This window comes from Triticum aestivum, chromosome 2B, assembly GCF_018294505.1.
Source record: "Triticum aestivum cultivar Chinese Spring chromosome 2B, IWGSC CS RefSeq v2.1, whole genome shotgun sequence".
In the NCBI taxonomy this organism is placed as follows: Eukaryota; Viridiplantae; Streptophyta; class Magnoliopsida; order Poales; family Poaceae; genus Triticum; species Triticum aestivum.
In genome coordinates this window covers 729,518,699-729,541,766 of record NC_057798.1, presented here as the reverse complement: position 1 = coordinate 729,541,766, position 23,068 = coordinate 729,518,699, and the positions used below count along the sequence as shown (strand labels likewise).

General features: G+C 43.1%; 2 protein-coding genes across 2 annotated transcripts; both read left to right on the top strand.

Moving 5' to 3' along the window:
- Positions 1–760: 760 nt before the first annotated feature.
- LOC123046997 (probable inactive UDP-arabinopyranose mutase 2) lies at positions 761–3,529 on the top strand. The gene is made up of 3 exons (XM_044470473.1): positions 761–1,238; positions 1,973–2,102; positions 2,215–3,529. Exon 3 carries the CDS (start codon positions 2,273–2,275, stop codon positions 3,317–3,319), a length of 1,047 nt encoding a protein of 348 aa, XP_044326408.1. The 5' UTR covers positions 761–1,238; positions 1,973–2,102; positions 2,215–2,272; the 3' UTR covers positions 3,320–3,529.
- Positions 3,530–4,601: 1,072 nt separating this feature from the next.
- On the top strand, positions 4,602–5,948 carry LOC123042334 (xyloglucan endotransglucosylase/hydrolase protein 24). Its single transcript, XM_044464806.1, has 2 exons — positions 4,602–4,917; positions 5,023–5,948. The coding sequence occupies exons 1-2, from the start codon at positions 4,639–4,641 to the stop codon at positions 5,620–5,622; spliced, it is 879 nt and encodes a 292-aa protein (XP_044320741.1). The 5' UTR covers positions 4,602–4,638; the 3' UTR covers positions 5,623–5,948.
- The last annotated feature ends 17,120 nt before the right edge of the window (positions 5,949–23,068 follow it).

Here is a 23,068-nt window from a genome sequence, read left to right as displayed (position 1 = left end):
CTACTTCTTTAGAATCAAAGAACAAGAATCTGGAATGCAAGATCAAGAATCCGCAGATCAACAACGAATGCATGGAAAAGATATTCGTCCAACTAGTGGGAACAATTATGGAAGTTGGATATCTTCTAAAATGTATAATTGCCGTTCTCGTTTTCTTTGGTCCTACTATTCTAACAAAGATTTGATGAATTACCATGTATCCAATGCCGTTGAAGAAAATAAAAAAGCAAAGAAATGTGTCTGAAATCAAAATGCAAATTACTGACTTTCGGCCCGGCGCGGACGGGTCTGCTTTGCGAGGTCTGCTCGGCCGTCGCCCGTGCCGGCCCACGAATCCGGTTTTCCGCGAATTGTAAACGCATTTTGCGGGTTGGCATTATACGGGGTCTGCTAGAGATGCCATAGGGACCATTAGGGGCAAGCCACCGCATGATCAAGGCACACCTTCATATTTTTTAGAGCCATCCTGCTTAGGCCCAAATCGAATAATTTCTTTGTGGCATAAAAAACCCTTGGTGCCAGAGAGACCTTAGAGTGTGGTCGCACGTATCTGATAAATTAAAAATCAACATTGTTATCGCAGGCGGCATTGTAATCAGAATACAAAATTTGCAGATGGACACCGACAGCACAAAGGCCGTAGTTTGTCAGCCTAGGCAGACACGATATTTTGTACGTAATCGTCCCTATTTTAATCGGCTTGGACAGCACAGCACAGCACAGGGGAGCATACTACCTCCTTTGCCCCCTTTTGCAAAGTCGTCATCGAGAGCCAGCCGGCAGCCTCACCGCCGACGCAAAGTCGGCAAGCGATACACCCTCGTAGGATGATGACTTGATTTTTACGACTGTTTCGCAAGAAAAAAAAAGGAAAAAAGGGGGAAAATAGAAGTCGCCGATTCGTCGGTGGCGCGCGCGCAGGCAGGCTCCTCCCTCGTCTGACTCTGCCGGCAGACGCGACGCAACAGCAGGAGCGAGAGAGCGGGGCGGGGGGCGAGGATCGAGGCCCGCAACGTGGCCGCGGGGCGCCTGCGCCTTTGCTTCGCTTCCCAGGGAAGTCTGGTAGTAGCCTAGGCTAGCGTGGGCGCGGTATATAACGAGCGCGAGATCCAGATCTGGAGCCGATGCGCCCCGCCCCCACCCTGCTCGCCCTCACCCTCGACGCCGCCCTCCTCCGCATCGCCACCCTCCGCGACCTCTCCCGCCTCCCCGACCACATCCTCGTCGACCTCTTCCGCGTACGTGCCCCCTCCCCCCTCCTCAGATCCCTAACCCGTCGGTTAATCGCTCACCGCCGATCACTCATCACTGTGCCTGCGGCCTACCCGGCGGTGAGCGATTAGCTTCTTCAGTCCTGGCCTGACCCGTGTTGGTTTGGGGGATCTCTAGTCCGAGTGAGTGACCGATTCGGGTCGCCTGTTCTGTGATCCCACACGCGGGGCTGTTTAATCGTCTCGTCTGCTGGAGGCGCAGATACTAGAATGTGTCCTCTCGACCTAAAGCTGGGTGGAGTAGATTGCGTGGTTTGTCTGAAAGACATGTTTTCTTACAGCCGATTTACTTTCTTGGTCCATTCAGAGTCCGGTATTGTATTGCCAGCCGTGATGCCACAAGAGAGCTGTCGCCACGGCTAACCGTCGTCACAGTCGTTCTGATCGATATCTATGTTTGCTGTCCTAATGGGACAGTGGAATGATGTCTCATCTGCCCTATTTAGAATCTAATTTTGATTGTGCAAGTATTCTGACCAGTATATCAGGCTAGTTTTGAACTTAGTTTCGTACCCGGCTATTAGGGATATCAGATGATTGCCTTATTTATCTCATCTAAAGTCTGTCTTGAGGATGCAATTTCTGGCTGGCAGGTTCAGTTTGAGCATTAACTGAAACAGTCATCACCTGCAATCTTGTAGTCTTACTTTTTTTGTTGTTAGATCTCTCATGACTGACGAGTGACGATTGTTTGATGGCAGAGAACCCTTAGTGCTGGTAAGCTGACAGAGAGAGTCCTCAAGTTGTTTCTGGCAACCGATTGTGAGGAGATCATCTTGCTTGTTCAGCTCCTCAACATTAAGCAGCCACTCATACCGGTGCTTCCCACGAGTATGCCACTTATCCGTTTACTCTCTGCCGGTTCGAATGTTGATGTTATGTCATAAGGATGCTGGCTTATTTGACTTAATATCCTCTTGTTTGTTTGCTTGTTTGTTTGTAGGGTGCTCTGAGAAGTTCTAGTACTGCTGCTGCTTAGATCAGGCTGATTAGCTGCGAAGATGTCTCTGGAAGTTCATGATAGCGAGGTTGACATTGTGATTGCAGCACTCCAGCCCAACCTGACCTCTTTCTTTCAGGCGTGGCAGCCATTTTTCTCCCGGTTTGACATCATCGTTGTCAAAGATCCAGAGTTGGCAGCAGATCTTCAGATCCCTTCAGGTTTTAATGTGAAGGTTTACACAAAGTCTGACATTGATGGACTGCTTGGTGCCACATCCATCAACTTCTCTGGCCACTCATGCCGTTACTTTGGGTACCTTGTCTCACGCAAGAAATATGTCATCTCAATTGACGACAACTGCCTCCCAGCAAAGGACCCTGCTGGGATGACTGTTGATGCTGTCACGCAGCACATGATCAATTTGAAGACACCTGCTACTCCTTTCTTCTTCAACACACTGTATGACCCATACCGCAAGGGTGCTGACTTTGTCCGTGGATACCCATTCAGCCTGCGTGAGGGGGTTGAATGCATGCTCTCATGTGGGCTCTGGCTGCACAATGCGGACTATGACCCAATGACACATGTCGTGAAGCGGAACCAACGCAACACGAACTACGTGGATGCTGTGATGACAGTTCCACTCGGTGCGATGTTCCCTGTGAGCGGTATAAATGTTGCATTCAACCGTGAGGTTATGGGGCCCGTGATGTTCCCTGGTCTGCGGATTCGCAAGGAAGGGAAGCACAGATGGGACACCCTTGAAGACATATGGAATGGCCTGTGTGCTAAGGTGGTCTGCGACAGCTTGGGCTATGGCGTGAAGACCGGACTGCCTTATGTGATGAGAAGTGATGCAGAGGCAGGCAAGGCCTTGGAGAGCCTCAAAGAGTGGGAAGGGGTGAAAGTTATGGACGATGTCCTTCCCTTCTTCGAGTCGCTCAAGCTATCAAGGACCGCAGTTACTGTCGATGACTGCGTTAAGGAGCTAGCTGGCATTGTGAGGCAGAAGCTGGCGCCAAAGAATGCAATCTTCTCCAAAGCTGCCGATGCCATGGAGGAATGGACCAAGCTCTGGAAATCTCATGGAGCTCAGAACGCGTAATACTGGACTGCGTCCATTTTATCCATCAAGATACTTATTTTTCTTCTTCTTGGACTTTAAAATTTCCATATGCACTGTTATGATGCAGCTGAATAAACAATGTTTCCGTGTGAGGGGAATTTGTGGTGTAGAACATGTAGTTGCCAGGTGTTCGGTTTGTGTATGCTCAAGAACCGTGTATACCAAATCAAAATGATTTACTCCAACTTAGTTGTCGCGGGTGTGCTTGCTCATCGGAGTTCTTTGGTGTCACTACAGTTAATTGGGGCCAGAGGGAGTACATGATTTGCAAGGAAGAGCTGTGTTGCACCCTCCTCTGTTTTCTTGTCCAGAGGCATTTCTCTCATCCATGTTTCTTTCCTTTGAAAAATGTTTCTTTAACATAGTTTCTAATGCAAAATGTATTGATTTGGAAAACACCGAGTTCCTCATGAAAAATGTTATGCAAAATGTGTTGACCGGACATGCCACTTTTGGAAGGATCGCTGCTCCGTTTAACCTCTCTTTTCATTCGGTCGAAACAGAGCATTTCGTCCATGTTCCTTTTCTTTTCTCCCTGAACCTAAGCATTACATTGTGATACATGCCTTGTCAACCACAAGTTGCAAGTCTTCTCTCCTCAACTTGCTAAATATAGTAGAATGGGAGCACCCTGCACCCAGATATTTGAAAGTGAAAGCAAAACATAGCATTTCATCCATGTCTCCTCTTTTTTTTTTCCCTTTCTTGAGACATTATATGATGATACACGCATGCTCGTCAGAAACTCTTCTCTTCTTTTTGATAGATTCGTAATGTGTTCTTTTTAGTCATAGCCGTGGATTCCGCTCAAAGTCGAGCGCCCGGTGTCTGGAGTTACAGTGTTCAAGGCTGATCTGGTGGAAAGCAAAGGACCATAATCCCCTAAACTTTCAGAAGGAATTCTACACCCTAGCGCCGCGGATGAAACCCTAATCCGATACCAGGTGTAGTACCATGTCGCTGAGACGTGAGTTGTTGGAACAGAACACCGTTGTGCGGAGCACTAACCATGGCAAAGGCGCGTTCCAGATACAGGCAATCAATCAAATACTGTATGATAATTGAACTGGCAACCTGAAGAGAGACTAATAAGACATGACGCTAAGTAACCCAGCTAGCTACGTACTACAACGTGCGCACCAAAAACTCCCCTTTGACCGGAAACAATGAGCACATACGAACCCCAATGAAATGCAGAGATGAGCTAGGTGGTTATATAAGCCCCTGCCCCCCCTCTGCATTTTCATCAAGTCTCGACACACATACACTTTCCTACACCACCAAAGCCGGAGGGGGAAATGAAGATGGAGATCAGCTCAAGGGCGGTCCTCCTGGCCGCGTTCGCCGCAGCGGCCACCATCGGCCTCGCCGGCGCCAGTTTCCGTGACAACTGCGACATCAAGTGGAACCCTGAGAACGCGGCCTTCTCCGACGACGGCCACGGCCTCACCATGTCCCTAAAGAGCAACACCTCTGGCTGCTTGCTGCAGACGAAGCAGCAGTTCATCTACGGCAGCGTCTCCACCCGCATCAAGCTCGTCCCAGGGAACTCCGCCGGCACCGTCACCACGTACTACGTACGTATCTCTATCCTATCGTCCTTAATTAGAGTACCTATACTTACCAATGAGTTTGTACCGCAATGCTCACTGTATGTGCATCAATTGATTGTAAATCATCAGACATCGTCCGTGGGGGCGGACCATGACGAGATCGACTTCGAGTTCCTGGGGAACGAGACGGGGCAGCCCTACACGCTGCACACCAACGTGTTCGCCGACGGCGTGGGCAAGAAGGAGATGCAGTTCGTGCCCTGGTTCGACCCCACCACCGACTACCACACCTACACCATCTCCTGGACGCCCTGCATGATCGTCTGGTACGTCGACGACACCCCGATCAGGGTGTTCCGCAACTACCGGGACAAGGGCATCGCGTACCCGATCAAGCGGCCCATGTTCGGCTACTCCAGCATCTGGTCGGCGGAGGACTGGTGCACGCAGGGTGGCCGCGTCAAGGCCGACTGGTCCAAGGCGCCCTTTGTCGCCAGCTACCGCGACATGGTCCTCGACGTCTGCCCCTGCGATGGAAGCGACTCCTGCGTCTACGGCTGCGAGGGGGCCTTCGGCCATGGAGGTCAGGAGCAGAACTGTGCTGGCCTCAGCGACAAGCAGCGGACCAAGATGCTGGAGAAGCAAAAGTACAACAGGATATACGACTACTGCGTCGACTACAAGGACAACAAGAAGCCCGGCCCAGAGTGCAGCCTGCCGCAGTACTGATCGACCCACGTATCCAGCTGCCGTCTGATCGTGGCACGCACCAGGGAACATTGGTTGGCCGGCCGGTCTACCACTGCATGCATACACGATGGATTGATTCCACTGGGACATCATTTATTATTATTATTTTGATATACATATATTTTTGTGTTCTCAAGATTTTTCATTCTTGTCTTCTAAATTATGTTTCTTTTGAACAGCTCCATCATATACCTATATATATACTTGCATTATGCTATGATATACATGTATGAGTTTTATGTAAATGTTGTTCCTAACAAAGCTCCATCATATATATACTTGCATTATGCTCCATCATATACCTATATATATACTTGCATTATGCTATGATATTCTTGTGTTCCTAAGTATTACCCTAAAAAGTGTTGTTCCAAAGTATGTAAATAATCATGATCTTTTGTTGAATGGATCACTCATGGCGTGATTGACCCTCTGGATTTTGTTTTGGAAAACGAGATTAAACCCATGGCCTCTGCATCATCGTGATGGACACGACCATTTTTTTATTAATATCAAGCAAAGTACATAACAAAGGTAACCATAGATGAATCATTACAAGATATGAAAAAAAAACTCCTACAATTAAGTCAACTTTTTCGCTGCAACGCCTTCAAGAAGGATTGACCTACTCGATATTCAGGTCTAGCATGCGGTCGCCTACATTGCATCAATGAGAAAAAGTGGCCCTCACCTTTGGTTGCCTAGGATGCATTAGTGGAAGAGAGAAGTCCATACTACTACCCCGAACTCTTCAATTTTATAAGATTCAACGCCGAAGGCTGAAACAACATAAGAATCAACTTTGAACCATGAAAACAATCTAACATTTTAACCCTTATTTCCCTAAGCCGGTTTTCGCCAAGTTAGCCTAGTTTCGACCTGTTGACTGGCCAGCCAACAGTCGTGTATCATTATCCTAGAAAATGAAATTTGAGGGCAATCATATTTCTGTCTGACAAAAATGTGTGAAACTTTCCTAGAATAATCACTATAGTAGTGTTGATTTTACAGATTCTTTTCAAAAAATCTACACACTTACATTTTTTTTGTCAAAATATGACCAATAAGTGGATGGAAAAGGAAATTTGAGGGTATTCTTAATTTCATTCAAAAAAATGTCTGAAACTTCCAAAATTATCACTATATTAGTCTTGATTTTACATAATTTCTCAAAAAATAGACAATTTCATGGGCTGGAAATGTATTTTAGGATTATTCTTAATTTTTTGAAAAAAATCTCATAAATTTTACCAAAATGATAACTATATTAGTCTTTATATTACATAATGTTTTCAAAGTTTTCTTGACAATTTTTTTGTTCCAACTTTGACCAAGAAAGGGGTTGTAAATGTAAGTGAAGGGTATTATTAAACCTATTTGGCAAAAATGTCTGACACTTCCCTAGAATGATAAGTATACAACTGTTGATTTTAAATATAGTTTTCAAAATTTTATGGGCACTTTCATTTTTTGGTCAAATAATTGACCAAAAAGGGTTGACTAGGACGCTGACCAGCCGATCAACGGGTCAAAACAAGGCCACCCAGAGAAAATCAGGTTCATGGGAGAGAAGAGTTGAATCCTAGATGGTTTTGATAGTTTAGGGTTGATTCTTATAAGGTTTCAGAGTTCAGGGTTGAAAGTTAGACAAATAAAACATCTCAGGGTAGTAATATGAAGATTTTTCTCTTGGTGGAAAAGAGGACATCTTGTTTACTTGTCTTCATGAGGGGTTTTGGCTTGGGATGATCCAAAAGCCTGTTGTTGGTTCCTTGGGTCCGGCTTGACGTGGCAACCTCCTTACCTAGCGTGAGGTTAGTCACAAGTGCATCACACCCCTATTACAATTTTTTTTGTTGACCTATGACAAATTTATGGAAAGGTTGGTCGCTTGCATGATCTTTTGCTGAATGGATCACATAGAGTGTGATTGGTTGCTTGCATGAACTAGCGATTCAGGCGCACTGGAGTCAGATGTTTAGTTGTCTTTGTTGCACCAGTGAGGCAAAGAAGCCCTTGACGTTTGGTTGCCTAAAATGCATTAGAAAGAAAAATAGGTCCTATCATTAGGTTGCCTACATGAGGGATTTTGGGCTGGGCTGACCTAGATGCTCGTTGTTTGGTTACACGGATCTGGCATGATGTGCTTACCCCCTTCCCAGTGGCGAGGTTACTACAACCACACCAGAAAGATTACACAAAATATGTTGATCTACGATGGATTTCTAGTGATGTTTTCCAAAAGTGTCATTAACTAGCTTAATTCCTTGATGACACCAATTTTTTTTCATGGCCAAAAGTGGGCTCACCGTCAAAGATGGGAACCATCACTGACTAAGAAGTTGGAGAATCATTTTAGAATGAATTTATATTTTGAATTTAGAGACCATATTTGACATTCATGTAATTCCATTTTTTAAGCACATGCATTTCAATTTGAGTTATATATAGTAAATATGTAGAAACTCATTTAATACGTATATAATATATTGAAAAACATTCCCTACTTTTGACATGAACAACATAGTATATTATGTTCCATGTGAAAGTGCATGTAGTCCCCATGTGTGGTTTTTGTAATTAATGACAATCCATATGGACTAATGTTTTCATTGAGATATATTTGAAGGAAAGTTCCATAGGCAATGCATGAAGAATATTGGATGGATTGAAGGATGAGGCATCAAGAATAAGATATGCATTTAGTATTGGTAATGAATATAAATTCCTCTAGATCAAAAGTTGAATTGATATATATGCAAATAAATTCCATATGTGATGCATGAAGGAGATTGGATGGATTTGAAATGAATTCCATCAATATTAATTTATATGATTTGATCAAATATGATTATTATAAAGCCTATGTGATGTACAAGATGTGCTCAAGTTGGAGTACATTGGAAGAACTCAACGGTTGGTCTTATGAATTGACCTATGAACGATCAAGATATTTCAAAAATGATTACAAATACGAATTCTATATATGCTTGAAGATGGCATCATGATGTGGTCATATGTTGAGTAGTGGTTGATTAATTCTCGGAGCACGTAATTCCAGTGAAGAGTTCATTATGCCTCAAGTCATATTGTGGAGCATGCAGAAGAGCAGTGATGACCAATACGATTCATGTAGAAACTCAATATGGTCATGAGAGAATTGAGAAATTGGTGATTTAGTCTTGAGGTGGTTTAGTCTTGAAGAAATGAAGTGAAGAGAAGTGAAAGGGTCACTGCAAGACATGAAGATAGAGCATGAAGTAAAGATAATGGTTGACCAAGATAAAGCTTGAAGATCAAATTCTATATGGTTAACACACAAACACAAATAATGTACCACATGGCATCTAGTGGTATGATAAGAAATTGTGAATTGTGTTTTGTGTATACTTACCCATACTATGTGTTTTCTATGTCTGCGGGTTAGGTGATTGTCATGGGCTTGCAACAAAAGAAAGATTTCATGTGCCCATGGGAAGATGGAGTCAAGTGAAGACTGTCATCAAGGTTCATAAGAGAAAGTTCAAGCTAAGCATATTGAGGAATTACATGCTTGAAGTTTGTGGATGATCACGAGATCTTTTGGAAGAAGAGGCTTCTCATAGTACCCTAGGAAGATATTCGAAGGACTTCACCAAGCTTTTGAGAGACATTGGTGATTTAAGCTTGAAGGACCATCTAGGTATGATGGGTACATGTGAACGATGGTATATAAAACAATGCTTCATATATGGTTTATGGGGGAGCCATTTGATGTCTTCAAATTGTGTGAAATTACAAAGTAACAAACAATCCAAGTTTTCTCCTCGAGACTTGCATGATCGACTGGTTTGACCATGGCATACATGATCGGTGGATCCGACTTGGACTTCATTTATTTATTTGATATCTACATTTTTTTCTTGAGACTTTTCATTCATTCTTGTTGGTCCCCAAATTGTTTGTAAATTTGTTATTTTGTGAACAACTCCATATGTGTATATATATACTTATATTTTTTGTGTGAATGATCTGTGTACATCGATGAGTAATGTATACCCTCTTTTGTGTGGCCCAACTTAGTTCCTAAGTATTTTCCATAACAAAGAAAAAAAACTTAGTTCCTATGTATGTACATTGCTTACCCGATATCATGATCTTTTGCTGAATTGATCACTTAGGGCGTGATTGATAACTTGCGTGAACTAGCGAGCCATGCCTGCCAGAGATTCATGTCCGCATTTGGTTGCCCGCATTCCATTTATATCTATTCATGTCATGGCTATGCATGTTAATAGTAGGATTTAATTTGTTGTTTACAAATAAGTGTAATACAAGATTCTAAAATTTTGCTAATGCTGTGAACTTACGAAGTAAAATACAATCCAAGATTTGTGATATTATGTGAAATTTCGGTTTTTATTATAACAATTATGTTGAGTATTGTATTGCTATAATTTACTCTCAAATCACGACTTAATCAATACATCCAATATTCCATGAAAATGTTTGCATATACAATCACCAGCGCACAAATTTTAATATATACAATAAATAGCTAGAAATGCATTTAATACATATATAACATTATTTTAATAAAAATCATAACTTCCACATGAATAGTTTAGTGTAGTATTTCCATGCAGAAATGTTTTGGTGTACAATGTACAATACAAGCTTTGTAAAATGTTCTGAGATTTTAAACACAGTCTTATGAGGTCATATCATTGTCTAATGTTAGTTTTCATATTTGTAGACCATGTCATATTTTATAGAAAAATTCAAAACAAAAGGTGCATGTAGAGGATTTGATTTTGCTAAAGAAATATTTTTTTCATACATTTTCTATATGGGAGCTAAAACCATACATATGAATGTACAAGCCTTATTGGAGATATATGTAGTTCAGATTTGAATTGTATGCAACAAATATACAAGAATCCATTTACTACATAAATATGAGCAAATAAGTTAAAATAAATCCTAACTTCAACATGGACAATCTAATGTAGCATGTTTGGTGTATCGACAGTTTGGAGCACTGTAGATAAATATTTTTTCAAGGTACAATACACAATTAATGCCACTTTACTTGGCATTAAAAAAACCAATATAAATTATTGCATAACAAGATAGAACATGAAGGTATATATTTATTCACACTAGTGTTAAAGAATGTTTTAGTCCAAACTATAATTGAAATGGCGATTTTTTTTTGCGAGTACACACTTCATAGTTTGCCTTTAATGGTATGATATATTCTTGGAGATTCATCAATTACAAAGCAATGTACATCCCAAGTTTTGTGAAATTGTCTGAAACATAAAAAATATATATTAGGAGGACATAACATGACCATTCCAATTTTCATATGTACTTTTACCACATTTGGATTTTACATAAGAACTAAAGCTAATAAGATGTATGTAAAAGTTTGACTTTTCCCAAGACAACGACGACGGGTCACGGGAAAATGGCTACTACAACATCACGACATCAGCAAAGGTGAATATGGTGAGCTCTGTTGTTTGCTCTTGTAAGTACAAAATCAGTACTATAATGATGGTATTGGGCCCGATTTATGTTATTTGAATATAGGGATTTTTATTTTTGTGCCCCTGGTTCCTTAGTTCTACTCATTCATCTCCATGATCTTAACTTCTGCTTACTTTTCCCCACTCCCTTGGCTGAAACCCTCAGAACTGGTCACAGCGGACGTTGCTGTCGGGTCAATGGCTTGACCGTTAACTCTGACGAGTGGGGCTGCGTAGGGCCGAGTCCACATTTTGACCGTTACGTGCTAACCAGTGGGGCCGCAAAACTGACACTCACTATAGGTTCCCCTCACTGTAACCTGAATCAGACCGAGTCGCTTCCACGCCGCCCCCTCCGCTGCCGTCGTGCTGCCTCTGCCACATCGTGCCGCCTTCGCCCCTGTCGTGCTGCATCCGCCGCAGTCGTGCCGCCTCCGCTGCATCTACCCTCTCTCCCCATCTAGGATTAGGAAGAGATGTCGGGGGAGCATCCCGTCCGGCCCATCGACCGTGGAGATGATTGGGTCGAATCAGAGGCGGATAATTCATGGATTCCACCTGTGTAAGCATCGTTTTGCTCTCAAATTGATTAGGAGATCCATAAATTAGGCTGTATTTGACCACCGCTAGCGTGAATCGGTGCAATTTGTCTGAAAATTTTCGGCCTAACTGCGCCCTTTATCTTATTTCAATCGAATAGGGTCCTGCACTTGCTTCTTGGCTGGCGGTTAGAATGGAAACTAGCAAGCTGCGTGGAACTAAACCGTGTCTGATTTTTGGGGTTTTCTATCCCAAAGTGGTAGAAACCGGCTTTTCGTTCATAGATTTCCGCGAGGCACTCTGTTGTGAGTATCCGTGGAGCCCTGCCGACGCTGTTGAACTGAGATATTTCGATAGTACCAAGCAGAGATTTGTCCCATTAACTTGTGATGAGCATCTGGGATTGCTATTTAGTTTGAATGCTAACAGCCATTTCGGTAAAATCCATATCGATGTGCTTCAAGCATGCAAACAACATATCCCAAAGGGGAAGGGTGTTCAGACATCATCTGTCTCTTCTAATAGCGAGCGTCCTCGCACTCCTTGTAGGTCGAGACCAAGTAAACCTAGTGGTTCTGAAAGCCACAACATGTCGGATGCCGCTAATTCTGCCACTTCTCCTCTCCCTTCTGCACCTGATGTAGAAGTAGATGCAGAGCCTGACGAGGAAGTGCGTCAACATGATGATGAGGATGAGATTCTATTCCCTAAACTGGTAGATAGAGTTAGTCAACAGGCAATGGAAGATGAATATGCAGAGGAGCCTAGCAGCCGTGCTAGATTTGATGACACTAACGATGAAGAGAGGAAGGAGAACATCGACTCCTTAGTTTTACAAGAATATGACACTACTAGGGAAAACCCTAGCAGTAGCGTTGGTTTTGTGCTCAATAGTAGCGTGGGTAGGCGCGCTACTAATAAGGCGCTACATCTATTGCTTAGTAGTAACGCGTGCCGGCGCGCGCTACTGCTAGGACAAATAGTTACAGCTTTTGTTCACCCACACGCTACTGCTAATGAAACTAGTGGCAGCGTGTTTCTCTCCATCGCTACTAGTATTCATTTTTTATTTTTTTATTTTTAGTGTATTTATGCGATTTTCTCTCCATCGTACAAATATTGGTACAATACAAGTTATGAGGTTTACATCATTATGTCCATAACAGTGTGTCAAATGAAGGTGGATTAGGTTCAAGTGGAGGCAATATGTGGTGCATGTCAAAAGTATACTACTAATCCAAACTTGATCTAGTTTGGACTAGTAGTACTTTCGATGTGCACCACATGTTGCCTCCACTTGAATCTAATCCGCCAACACAAGCTATTTAATCATCATCATAGTCATTATCACCAACAATATTTATTTAATCACCACTAACACTAGCTAATAATAATCATCATAGTCATTACCACCAAAACTAGCTATTTTATCATCATAGTAATAGTGTACACATCATCATCTTCAAACTCATTTCTAGCTAGCTAATCACTCCTGTTGCTCTCTCGCAGGTAAAATAACATAAAACATGTATAGCTCTCCTCCTTGATCAAGTTGGAGCATGCAGATGAACCTGTCTCCTAATCGTGGGTAGCACATCTGTTTGCTGCCCCCTAGTACTTCTCTGCGCTCCCCCATCACATATTTGGTCCAGTCTTGCACTATTAAGCATCCGTTGCTAATCTTGAATGCACTAAAGTAATCTGTAGGATATCTTGGCCGTAAGCTGATAATACTCATGGTACCTTTAGTCTCGATCCCATAAGGCACAACATTCATCGGGACTCCCTGTTGAAGAACATCATATGTTAACATACTTAGCAATGAAGTTTAGCTTCAAAAATAATGTATGGAAAAGATGCACCAAGGACAAATATTAAAAATCTCACCATCCTTCCTAAATAGATGTGACCGTAGTTCATTACGAACACTATTGGTCGCACGTTTTCAGTACTAACATTTCTAAATGCAGGAAGAAAATTTGTCTTGACAGTATCAAGATCCGCAAGCCATGAAACATAATGACTGAGCTCCTCGCAGTTGAGTTCAACCCCGACACAGTATACGGTCCTATCTACCAAGCGCTGGACATGTTTGCTTGCACCGAAATAAGCTGACAATACAAATTAGTTGTCAACTATTTTTGAATAAACAATATCAAAGACATAAATATGGTTGAGAAACTTACATAATGTATAACTGGAGGCGTCTGCACATCGACCAGATGTCGGTATTACCTTCAATACCATCTTCCGGATGAATATCAAAGGTGATAACCATATCAGGCTCAAATGCATAAGTCTTGCATAGTGCTCGCCATGTTTTGCATCCAAAATAGGTGTAGTCGTCTGAATTGTATAATTTTGCATGGAAAATATAACCATGCTCGGTCTTCAAGTAAAATTTCTTTACCTCCATAGTACGACTGCAACCTATCTTAAACAATACAAAAACTCTTGCATGGCAGGGGATACGCTAGTAGAATAGTAAAAAAAATTATAAGTTGAAGCAAATGAAGCAGATGTCATGCTTAATTATGAAAAAAGACTTGTCGTTGTGACTTACTGTATCCACTTCGAAGTTCTCGTCCAGCTTGATGCTGAAGCACCTATCATCATCTAGGAAGATTCCGTCGCACAGGCCGCGCTCGTCTTCGCAGTATTTGCAAATACCAAAATCCTTTTCATCGTCAGACATTTCCTATGTTCATAGTTGAAACATTAATTGAAAATCGATCGAAGATAACTACCAGGATACTCAACACACAAATCCGGGGCACTCGATATTTCCTATATATTCTGGCACAAGTCATGCCAAAATTCACGGAAAAATCCGGCATGACCTTTGCTAAAATAGGACATATCGAGTGCCTGAAATTTGCCGGAACGGAAATGAATCAACACTCCGGCAAAACATAGGCCACTCGGAGGTGTAATCTGCAAACATGACCGGCCACTTGGGCAAGCACATTTCCTATTTGAGAAACACAAGATATACATTTCAAAATATCTTATAGGATTCAAATTAGCATGCATTCAATAAGCAAAAGTAAATCATCTCATGCGTCCGTACATCGTCGAATATTATCACTAATACATCCCGAATAGTGTCATACATATAACATCACTAATACAACTAAAACCCAAGCACACGACGGGTATCGGCGCGGGCGGTGGACACCCATAGAGAAGGAACCATCACGGGATCATAGCTCCAGTGAGATCCCTGGAGAACCTGCCAGGTATTGGAGAACCTGTGCTCCAACGCAAACAAGTAGCGATGGACGTGTGCGTCCTCCTCACTGACACGGTGATGCACCACCTCCGCCGGGTCCTCGAGCCTCTGGACTTTCACTGGCCCACGCGACCACCACCAAAGAAGGTTCGGGTCAACGACAGGTTGGCTCCTCACCAACCTACGCCCCCCGGTAGGTAGCGCCTCCCAGTACCACCCCGGTGGAGCCCAGTCCCGGACATGGCCCATCTGGTCAAGCAGGTGTCATCCTCCGCCGACTCAACGACGAGGATGCGGGATAGGCATAGTCCACATCGATGCGGGAAACATCGCTTTAACTAAAAAAATGACAACAAGTTCTTACTAACTAGTTCTATTAATTCAATTAGTTCTTACTAAAAATAAACGTACTATAAATAAAAATAAACTAGTACCTAGCTAATTACTACCTAGTTCTTACTAACTAATTAGTACATAGGAACTACTGCCCTAATTAAATAGGGTTAATACTAATTGTAATTAACTAACTAGTACTAAAAATAGCCTAGGGGTCATACTAACTAGCACTAAATAGCTAGGGTTCATACTAAGCAAACCAGAGGGATCGGAAGGGGAGAGTGCTTACAGAGGGCGGGGAGAGAGATGGGGTCGGGGGAGACGGCGCCACCGAGGTGCGGCGAGGCGGGGTCGGGGGAGACGGCGGCGAGGCGGGTCGAGGGAGATGGCGGCGAGGCGGGGTCGGGGGATACGACGGCGAGGCGGGGTCAGGGGACACGGTCGCGAGGCGGGGTCGGGGGATACGACAGCGAGGCGGAGGCAACGAGGGGGAGAAGAGAGAGTGGAGAATTGGGGGAGGAAGCAGAGGAGAGGGAATCAGGCCGCGCGGGGGGTTAGGTGAAAATAGCTTTAATAGTAGCGTGGGGAGGAAAAACGTGCTGCTGCTAAAATCCGTAGTAGTAGCGCCGTTTCTAGAAGGGCGCTACTACTATACCTAGCACGTCGGGAACGGTGTGGCAATTATAGTAGTAGCGCGATATGTTTCTGCCGCGCTACTGCTAAGGGGGTAACAGTAGCGCGGTTTTAGCCGACGCTCTACTACTAAGTACCAATAGCGCCTCATTTTAACACGCGCTACTGGTAAGATTCTGTATATAAGGTTTTCCCTAGTAGTGTGATGGTGAGGACATGCCAACCATTGAGTGGAACAGGGAGAATCGTGAGCTTACTCCAGGAACCGTATTCGAATTTATGGTGGACTGTCGTAATGCACTGACTACATATTGCATTCTCACTGAAAACTCCTATAAGGTTGATAGGAGTGAGCCAAGAAGATTCACTATTTATTGCCCTTATGATAGGTGTAGGTGGAGGTTGCATGCATCCACTATGCTAAAGAGAAAATTGATTCAGGTATTACAACTGAATCTTTTTATCAGATTATTTATCCATTCTATATTCAGATAATGTGTACTGTTTCTTAATTGTATTTGACATCATTTTTCATTTTGTTTCAGATAAAAAGCAACCCACACTGGCACACTTGCCCACCTGGAGGGGGAGGGGAAAATGACAAATCAAAGCTTGCAAAGACTAGGTGGGTGGTATATGCAATCTTGGATTGGGTGAGGGAAACACCAACAATTGGTCCAACAACACTCCATGGGAAGCTATTTGAGAAGTACAAGATTAATATACCTTACATGAGGATTTTCTATGCTAAGGAAAGGGCTCTTGATAGGATTAATGGTCCATGGAATGAGAGTTTTCAGTTGCTTTACACCTTCAATGCTGAAGTGGAGACGGCTAGTCCAGTAGAGATTGACAAGCATACAATTAACTACAAAATAAAAGGGAAGGCACTGGAGAAGGAGTGCTTCAGGAGGGCTTTTGTTTGTTTCAAGGCTTGCTGGCAGGGGTTTCTAAATGGTTGTAGGCCCTATTTGGCTGTCGATGCAACTGCTTTGAATGGAAGATGGAGAGGCCAACTAGTAGCAGCTTCTGCCGTTGATGGACACAAGTGGCTATTCCCAGTTGCATTTGGTGTGTTGGAGGTAGAGTCCAAGGAGAGTTGGGTCTGGTTTCTGCAGTAGTTGTGCAACATTATAGGTACACCCTCAGGTTTAGTTATACACACAGATGCTTGCAAGGGTTTAGAAACTGCAGTAGAAATTGTATTCCCGAGAGTGGAACATAGGGAATGTATGCGACACCTAGCGCAGAATTTTAAAAAGAAATTCAGAGGCAAAGTTTATGATGAGAAACTATGGCTAGCGCATACACATGCAACTTGAGGAAGCATGCACACCATTTGAGAGTGTTGTATGCTCATAATCCTTTGGTGAAGGAGTACATGGATGAACATCATGGAAAGTTGTGGTCAAGACGCAAATTCAATGAAATCTGCAAAGTAGACTATGTGACCAATAACCTCGCTGAGTGTTTCAATGCAAAGTTCAAGTCAGTGAAAGGGCTTTTGTTGTGGCAAGCATTTGATAAGATCAGGCAGATGATCATGATAAAGATGGCTCCTCGTAAAAGAGTTGCAAAAACACAATATGTTGGCCATCTTATGCTCCCATATCTGATTAAGGCATTGCATGCCAAGGCAAGAGGACTAAGGATGAAATGCATTCGACCGTTGGCATACGAGGCTAAGGTGACATACACAGACAGTAAAGACAAGGAATGGAGATATCCAGCGAACCTTGCAACTAATGAATGCAGGCAATGGCAGATCCGCGGGAAGCCGTGCGTACATGCCTACATCTCATGACTGTTATTGGAGGATACGATGTTGAAGTTGATCAGTATTGCTCTAAATATTTCTTTGTTGCCAAATTTAGGTCTGCTTATGCTAAAAATGTGCATGCACTCTTGGGAAAAGACCAATGGAACATAGTAGACCAAGGGCTCAAACTCTGTTCTCCTGTACTGACTAGACCACCAGGAAGACCAAGGAAAAATATGATAAGAGCTGGTGAAGAGGGCCGCATAAAAAACAACGTAAGTGAAAAAGATGTGATATCCTAGGGCATATTGCTAGGCGTTGTACCAATCCAGTTGATGCATCATTTGGAGAAGAGGAACAATGGGCAGCAACAAATGCAAAGGAGAATGCAGCAGCACAAGAGAATGGAGCAAGTTTAGAGGAGAATGCAGCAGTAGAGTTGAATGAAGCAACTGAAGTAGCAGCGAGGTACGTGTGCAACATTTCCCTTTTTTTGCATTTGTTCTCTTTTTTATCGATGACTAAGCTCAATTTGACCCAGGTCTAGGTTAATTAGAGGCACAAGACAGAAAAGACCAAGAGAGGAAGAAACTTCATCGGTTGAACCATCATCTGATGCACATGGCTTATGAAGGTTTTGAAGCTATAAGAGAGGAGGAAGTTATTTTGTGTAAAGTTCCTTTAAGGATGAGTGAACCCACAGATGACCGTCAACTGGTCATCACTTGCTCGGTCAGTCAAAGCTCAACAAAATCGCCACCACCAGAAGTGAACATCAGAAGCAACAAGACAAAGCTTTCAAAAGCACAAAATATCCCAGCCAGGGAAACCATAAGCAAGACGGTGAACCCATGCTGGAACACAACGATCAAGGCAAAGATTTGAATTTGAACTCGAATGGAAGTCATAAACTTTGAACTTTAAGGATTTGTAATAAGGGTGAAAACTTCTAAGGTGTAATAATTCTATTTGTAATTTCATGTGAAATTTGAGGTAGAATTTGAATTTTAGGCAAACTTTGAATTTGAACCAACACTTGAAGTCCATTCCCTTGTGGCGTGAGTTGCAAAGTTAACTCAACTATTATAAACGTTAGGTGATCAATTCGATCTCTTTTGCATGGTAAAACTTGTAGTCATGAGAATGTGCTCCAAATGAGCTCACAAGCTAGGGTAAACAACCCCATTTTAATCAAGTTTTTTTGGACCTACTCCAAATGAGCGGAATATTTTTTATTAACACCTATTCAATCTACATAGTGTAGATTCAAAGAATCACTATTACTGAACTAATCTTTCTATTTTTACATTTTTTGAAACAAATATACTTTAATAAAAACCATGAAAAAACACGTTTAAAATATGAAAATGGAAAACTAAGTTCAGATCCTTCTTATTCACTTTGAATTCAAGCTTTGGTGATTTTTTTGATTTTTTTAAATTTCAAAAACCAAAGGGAACCCTACCTCCTCTCCTTGGTCTCCATGAAACGTTCTACGTGATAGCTCATATGTGTGAAGGTTTTTTCATGAAAATGTCCATAGACAAAGTTTCTGATTTTTAGTGGGTAACATGTCACACAAGACAACATTGTGCGCATGTTATATATATTTTTTGATTTTTTAAATTAATGGTGCTCATTTGACCTCGATCGTGCTAGCTAGTTTTTTTGTAAATGTTCGTATACCAAGTTTAGTATTTTTCCTCGTTAGTGTGTCTTATAAAACGACGAACGACGAAGGTTTCATATTTTTTCGATTTTTTTAAATTAGTTATGCTCAGTCAAAGCCTTGAAAACCCCGTTGACCAGCTCAAAACTCCTCTAGACCCTGCGGGGTTTCGCTTAACTCTAGCAAACGTCAGCCGTCCGATCATACCCTGGCGCCAAGCGACAACCCTCGGATGTGGTCTTCTAGAAGGAATTTTGAGGGCAGGCTGCCTGCAGGCTCCACGCCGTTGGATCACATGGACGGCTCCGCATCATTGGATCGTGGGGCGATCCGCGAGAGGCGATCCGCGATACTTGTTGGTTGTGCCTCCCCTTTCTTCTGGTGCTTATTCTGTAGCATGACAGGAGCCACTCCTCTACTTCTTCTTCTCCGGCGACGAGAGGAGCCACTCCTCTGCTTCTTCTTCTCCAACGACTATGGGCGATATGTCGAGCTCCACTTCATCCTCCTTCCCCTCGTGGACCCAGTATGGTCCACTTCCCATGGAGCGATGTCCTGACTGCCCATGCAACACACCACTGATATGGTTGACTCCGAAGGAGGTCAAGAATGGCAACTATGGGCGCGAGTTCGTGAAATGCGAGAGCAAGCCAGAGGGGCAGGTTAAATCTCATGATTTTTCTCTGATTTATTTTTCTATTTGCTTTTAATTCTTTTTTGATCTGGGATTTAGGGTTCATGTTTTCCTTTCAGATCTTGAAGAAATGCACACATTTTGAATGGCTGGATGACTATGTTAAGAGGATTCAATTCAATGGGGCCCCAACCCGGGAGCTCAATCTACCATCAGCACCAACGAATTTGGTCTGTGAAAGTGGTGCTGTGACAGTTGGGGATGTAGATTTGAAGGGGGAATTAAAGAAGATGAACAAGAACTTGAAGCAGATGATTCAATTGAACGAGCAGGCGAATCTGATTCTTTAGAATTTTATCCCTTTTATTTTTGTGTAGTTGCTCTAGGATTTGCTTACTTGCTGGTCATCACTCGTTAGAGATGTTATTAGTGTGGTCTCATGTGCTCTAGGATTTGGTTAAATTTTTCGATCATGTGCTATACGATTTGCTTAAATTTGTGGATCATGTGCTCTATGCTCTGTGTTGCTTAATTTGTGGATCATGTGCTCTATGCTCTGTGTTGCTTAATTTGTGGATCATGTCAGTTTTGTACACTTTTAGTTTCTTCTGTTTCGTCAGACAACACCAACCGCAGAAAAAAAATGTAGTTCTAGGGCCCAAATTGAAACCCTTGAAACCAAGCTCTGGTTGGGCCGTCTCGTTGTGTTGAGTGTCGAATGCCCACAAAGATAAAAGAGGCCTACACAATAGTGCACGGGCTGGCCCTGTTTTTTTCCCTTGATTATTGCCATGCCGAACATAAATACCTCCTCCTTAGTTTATAGGACGTGCACGTAGTTTTAGGTTAACAATTAACTAGCTAAATATGTATTATATGTGATGAAAAATATATGCTTAGAAACTACATCCGCTTAAGTATCTAGTGATATATTTTTGGTGACATATTACACATATTTAATTTGTCAAATCGATGACCTAGAACCATGTGCATGCCCTATAAACCGAGACAGAGGGAGTAGTGCATATGGTAAATCAATTTATTGTTGGACCTGCCCAAGTCAAATTTGTTTGTACATATCGTAGAAACTTCCTTCTGTATATAGCCTACGGCACAACACTTTGATTTTTGGGTCCATTGATTTTTTTGAGGGCATGCCAGACTTAATTATGTAGATCATGATATCCATTTGAAACCATGTCTAAAATAAAGTCCGTTGGCACCATTAGCCACCATATCCATCTAGAGAGCATGTCTAGGGATCGGCTATGACACCATATCCATCTACAAAGCATGTCTACGGCTCGGCTACGACACCATATCCATCTACCGATATCTCACGTAGCAAGCATACATCCATAACATAGAGGTGTTAGAAAGAAGCAACCATATATAGCATACTTCTTACATAAAACATAGGGTGCCCTAACCCTTATCATAGGCCACAAACTATACAAAAGTTAGCTTGTTTTTGTTCATACAATATAGGGAATAGGGCCACCAACAATTCAAAAAAAGCTGGTTTTCATTGAGGGATACCCTTTCATTTATTGATTTAATAGAAGGGCTCGTGTACAGCACCATATCCATGTAGCGATATCTCACGTCAAATAAGATAGAAATAGCAAGCAAAACACATATAACCAACGACATATCAAATAGGATCAAATAAGGGTAGCAATCATAACATAGTTCTTAGGGGATACCACGACAGAGATTAAAAGTTCATGGTACAACCAACGACATAATAAGATAGAAATATATAAAAGATAAAAAGCCCTAACACCCTAGGGCAAGACAAGCTCACGAGACCGTGCCTTCACCACCATCTTCACTACGCCTCCTCTTCACCGCTCCTCCTCTCCATGCCGTCCTGGCCGATGTAGTAGGGGAGGCTGTGCATACCACCGCGGGTGGGGAAGATGCAGTTGAAGTTTGTGAAGATGTTGTGGGTTGTGAATGCGATGAATTCGCATCCACACCAAAACACCTTGCCGAGGAGGTAGTACGCATCAAATCTGTTGGTGAAGGTGACGGTGAGCCCTATCGGCGAAGTCCTGGAGTTTGGACGCACTTCCTCCAGTCGGAACATCACCGATGAGCCCGCCGGGAGGTGGGCGAAGCCTGCACGGAGGAACCACTCGGAAAAACCCCTTGCACCCCTCCAGTGTGAGAACGCCCACACGCGGAGCGTCCTTTCCACAACGACGCCAGCCGGATACCGTCTCTCCGGCATGGTCGGTGGGAGCTCGAAGGTGGGGCCGTTGTACTGCATCATCGCCTCGCTTTGTGAGTGCCCTGGGTTTTGGTGAAGAAGAGAAGGGGGCGGCACAAATCTATATGTGGAGAAGGTTGAGGGGTGGTGGTTTAAATAGGGAAATGGGAAGGGAAGGGGAGTGACACCAGCCGCGCTTTGGATTTTCTACGTTCAAACGAGCCGCGTCGATCGATATGCCACTTTAATTGCCACATTAAATAGATGCGAGTGGATCGAAAACTGTGAAACAACGCTCTACATCAAGGAGGCACACGTGCGAGATATTACGAACTAGAGGCAGCAATCATCCCTGCGTCCGCGCCGGCTCGCATGAAAAAAGGCCGGTCAACGCATCATGGCGGCGGGCAGCGGCGCATGCAGGTAGGTTAGCTACGTGCGTGCATGCATAATAGGCTTCTGTCGTTGCAGTGCACGCACGGCCAAATAGTCTAACCACGGCCCAACGGGCTAACAGTGGCACCGCCCGCCGCGACCCCACTCATCAGGTCCAACGGGTGACACAGTCAGTGCGGCCCTGCTCGTTAGAGTTAACGATCAAAGCACTGACCCGATGGCATCCACCGTTTGTGACCAGTTCTAAGGATTTCGGGCAAGGGAGTGGGGAAAAGTGAGCAAAAGTTAAGATCATGGGGATGAATGAGTAAGGCTAAGGAACCAGGGGCACAGATGTAAAAAACCCTTGAATATAAAGTGACCAATATGAGATACCTTTGCATGGTAGATAATTTTGTCTTTAAGATTGCCACGTGTCTTTTTGGGTGATGGTGGAATTTTCCCATTTTTTCTTCTGCTCTTAAGTCTCTAAATTGAGAAAGTTGATTTTTCATAATC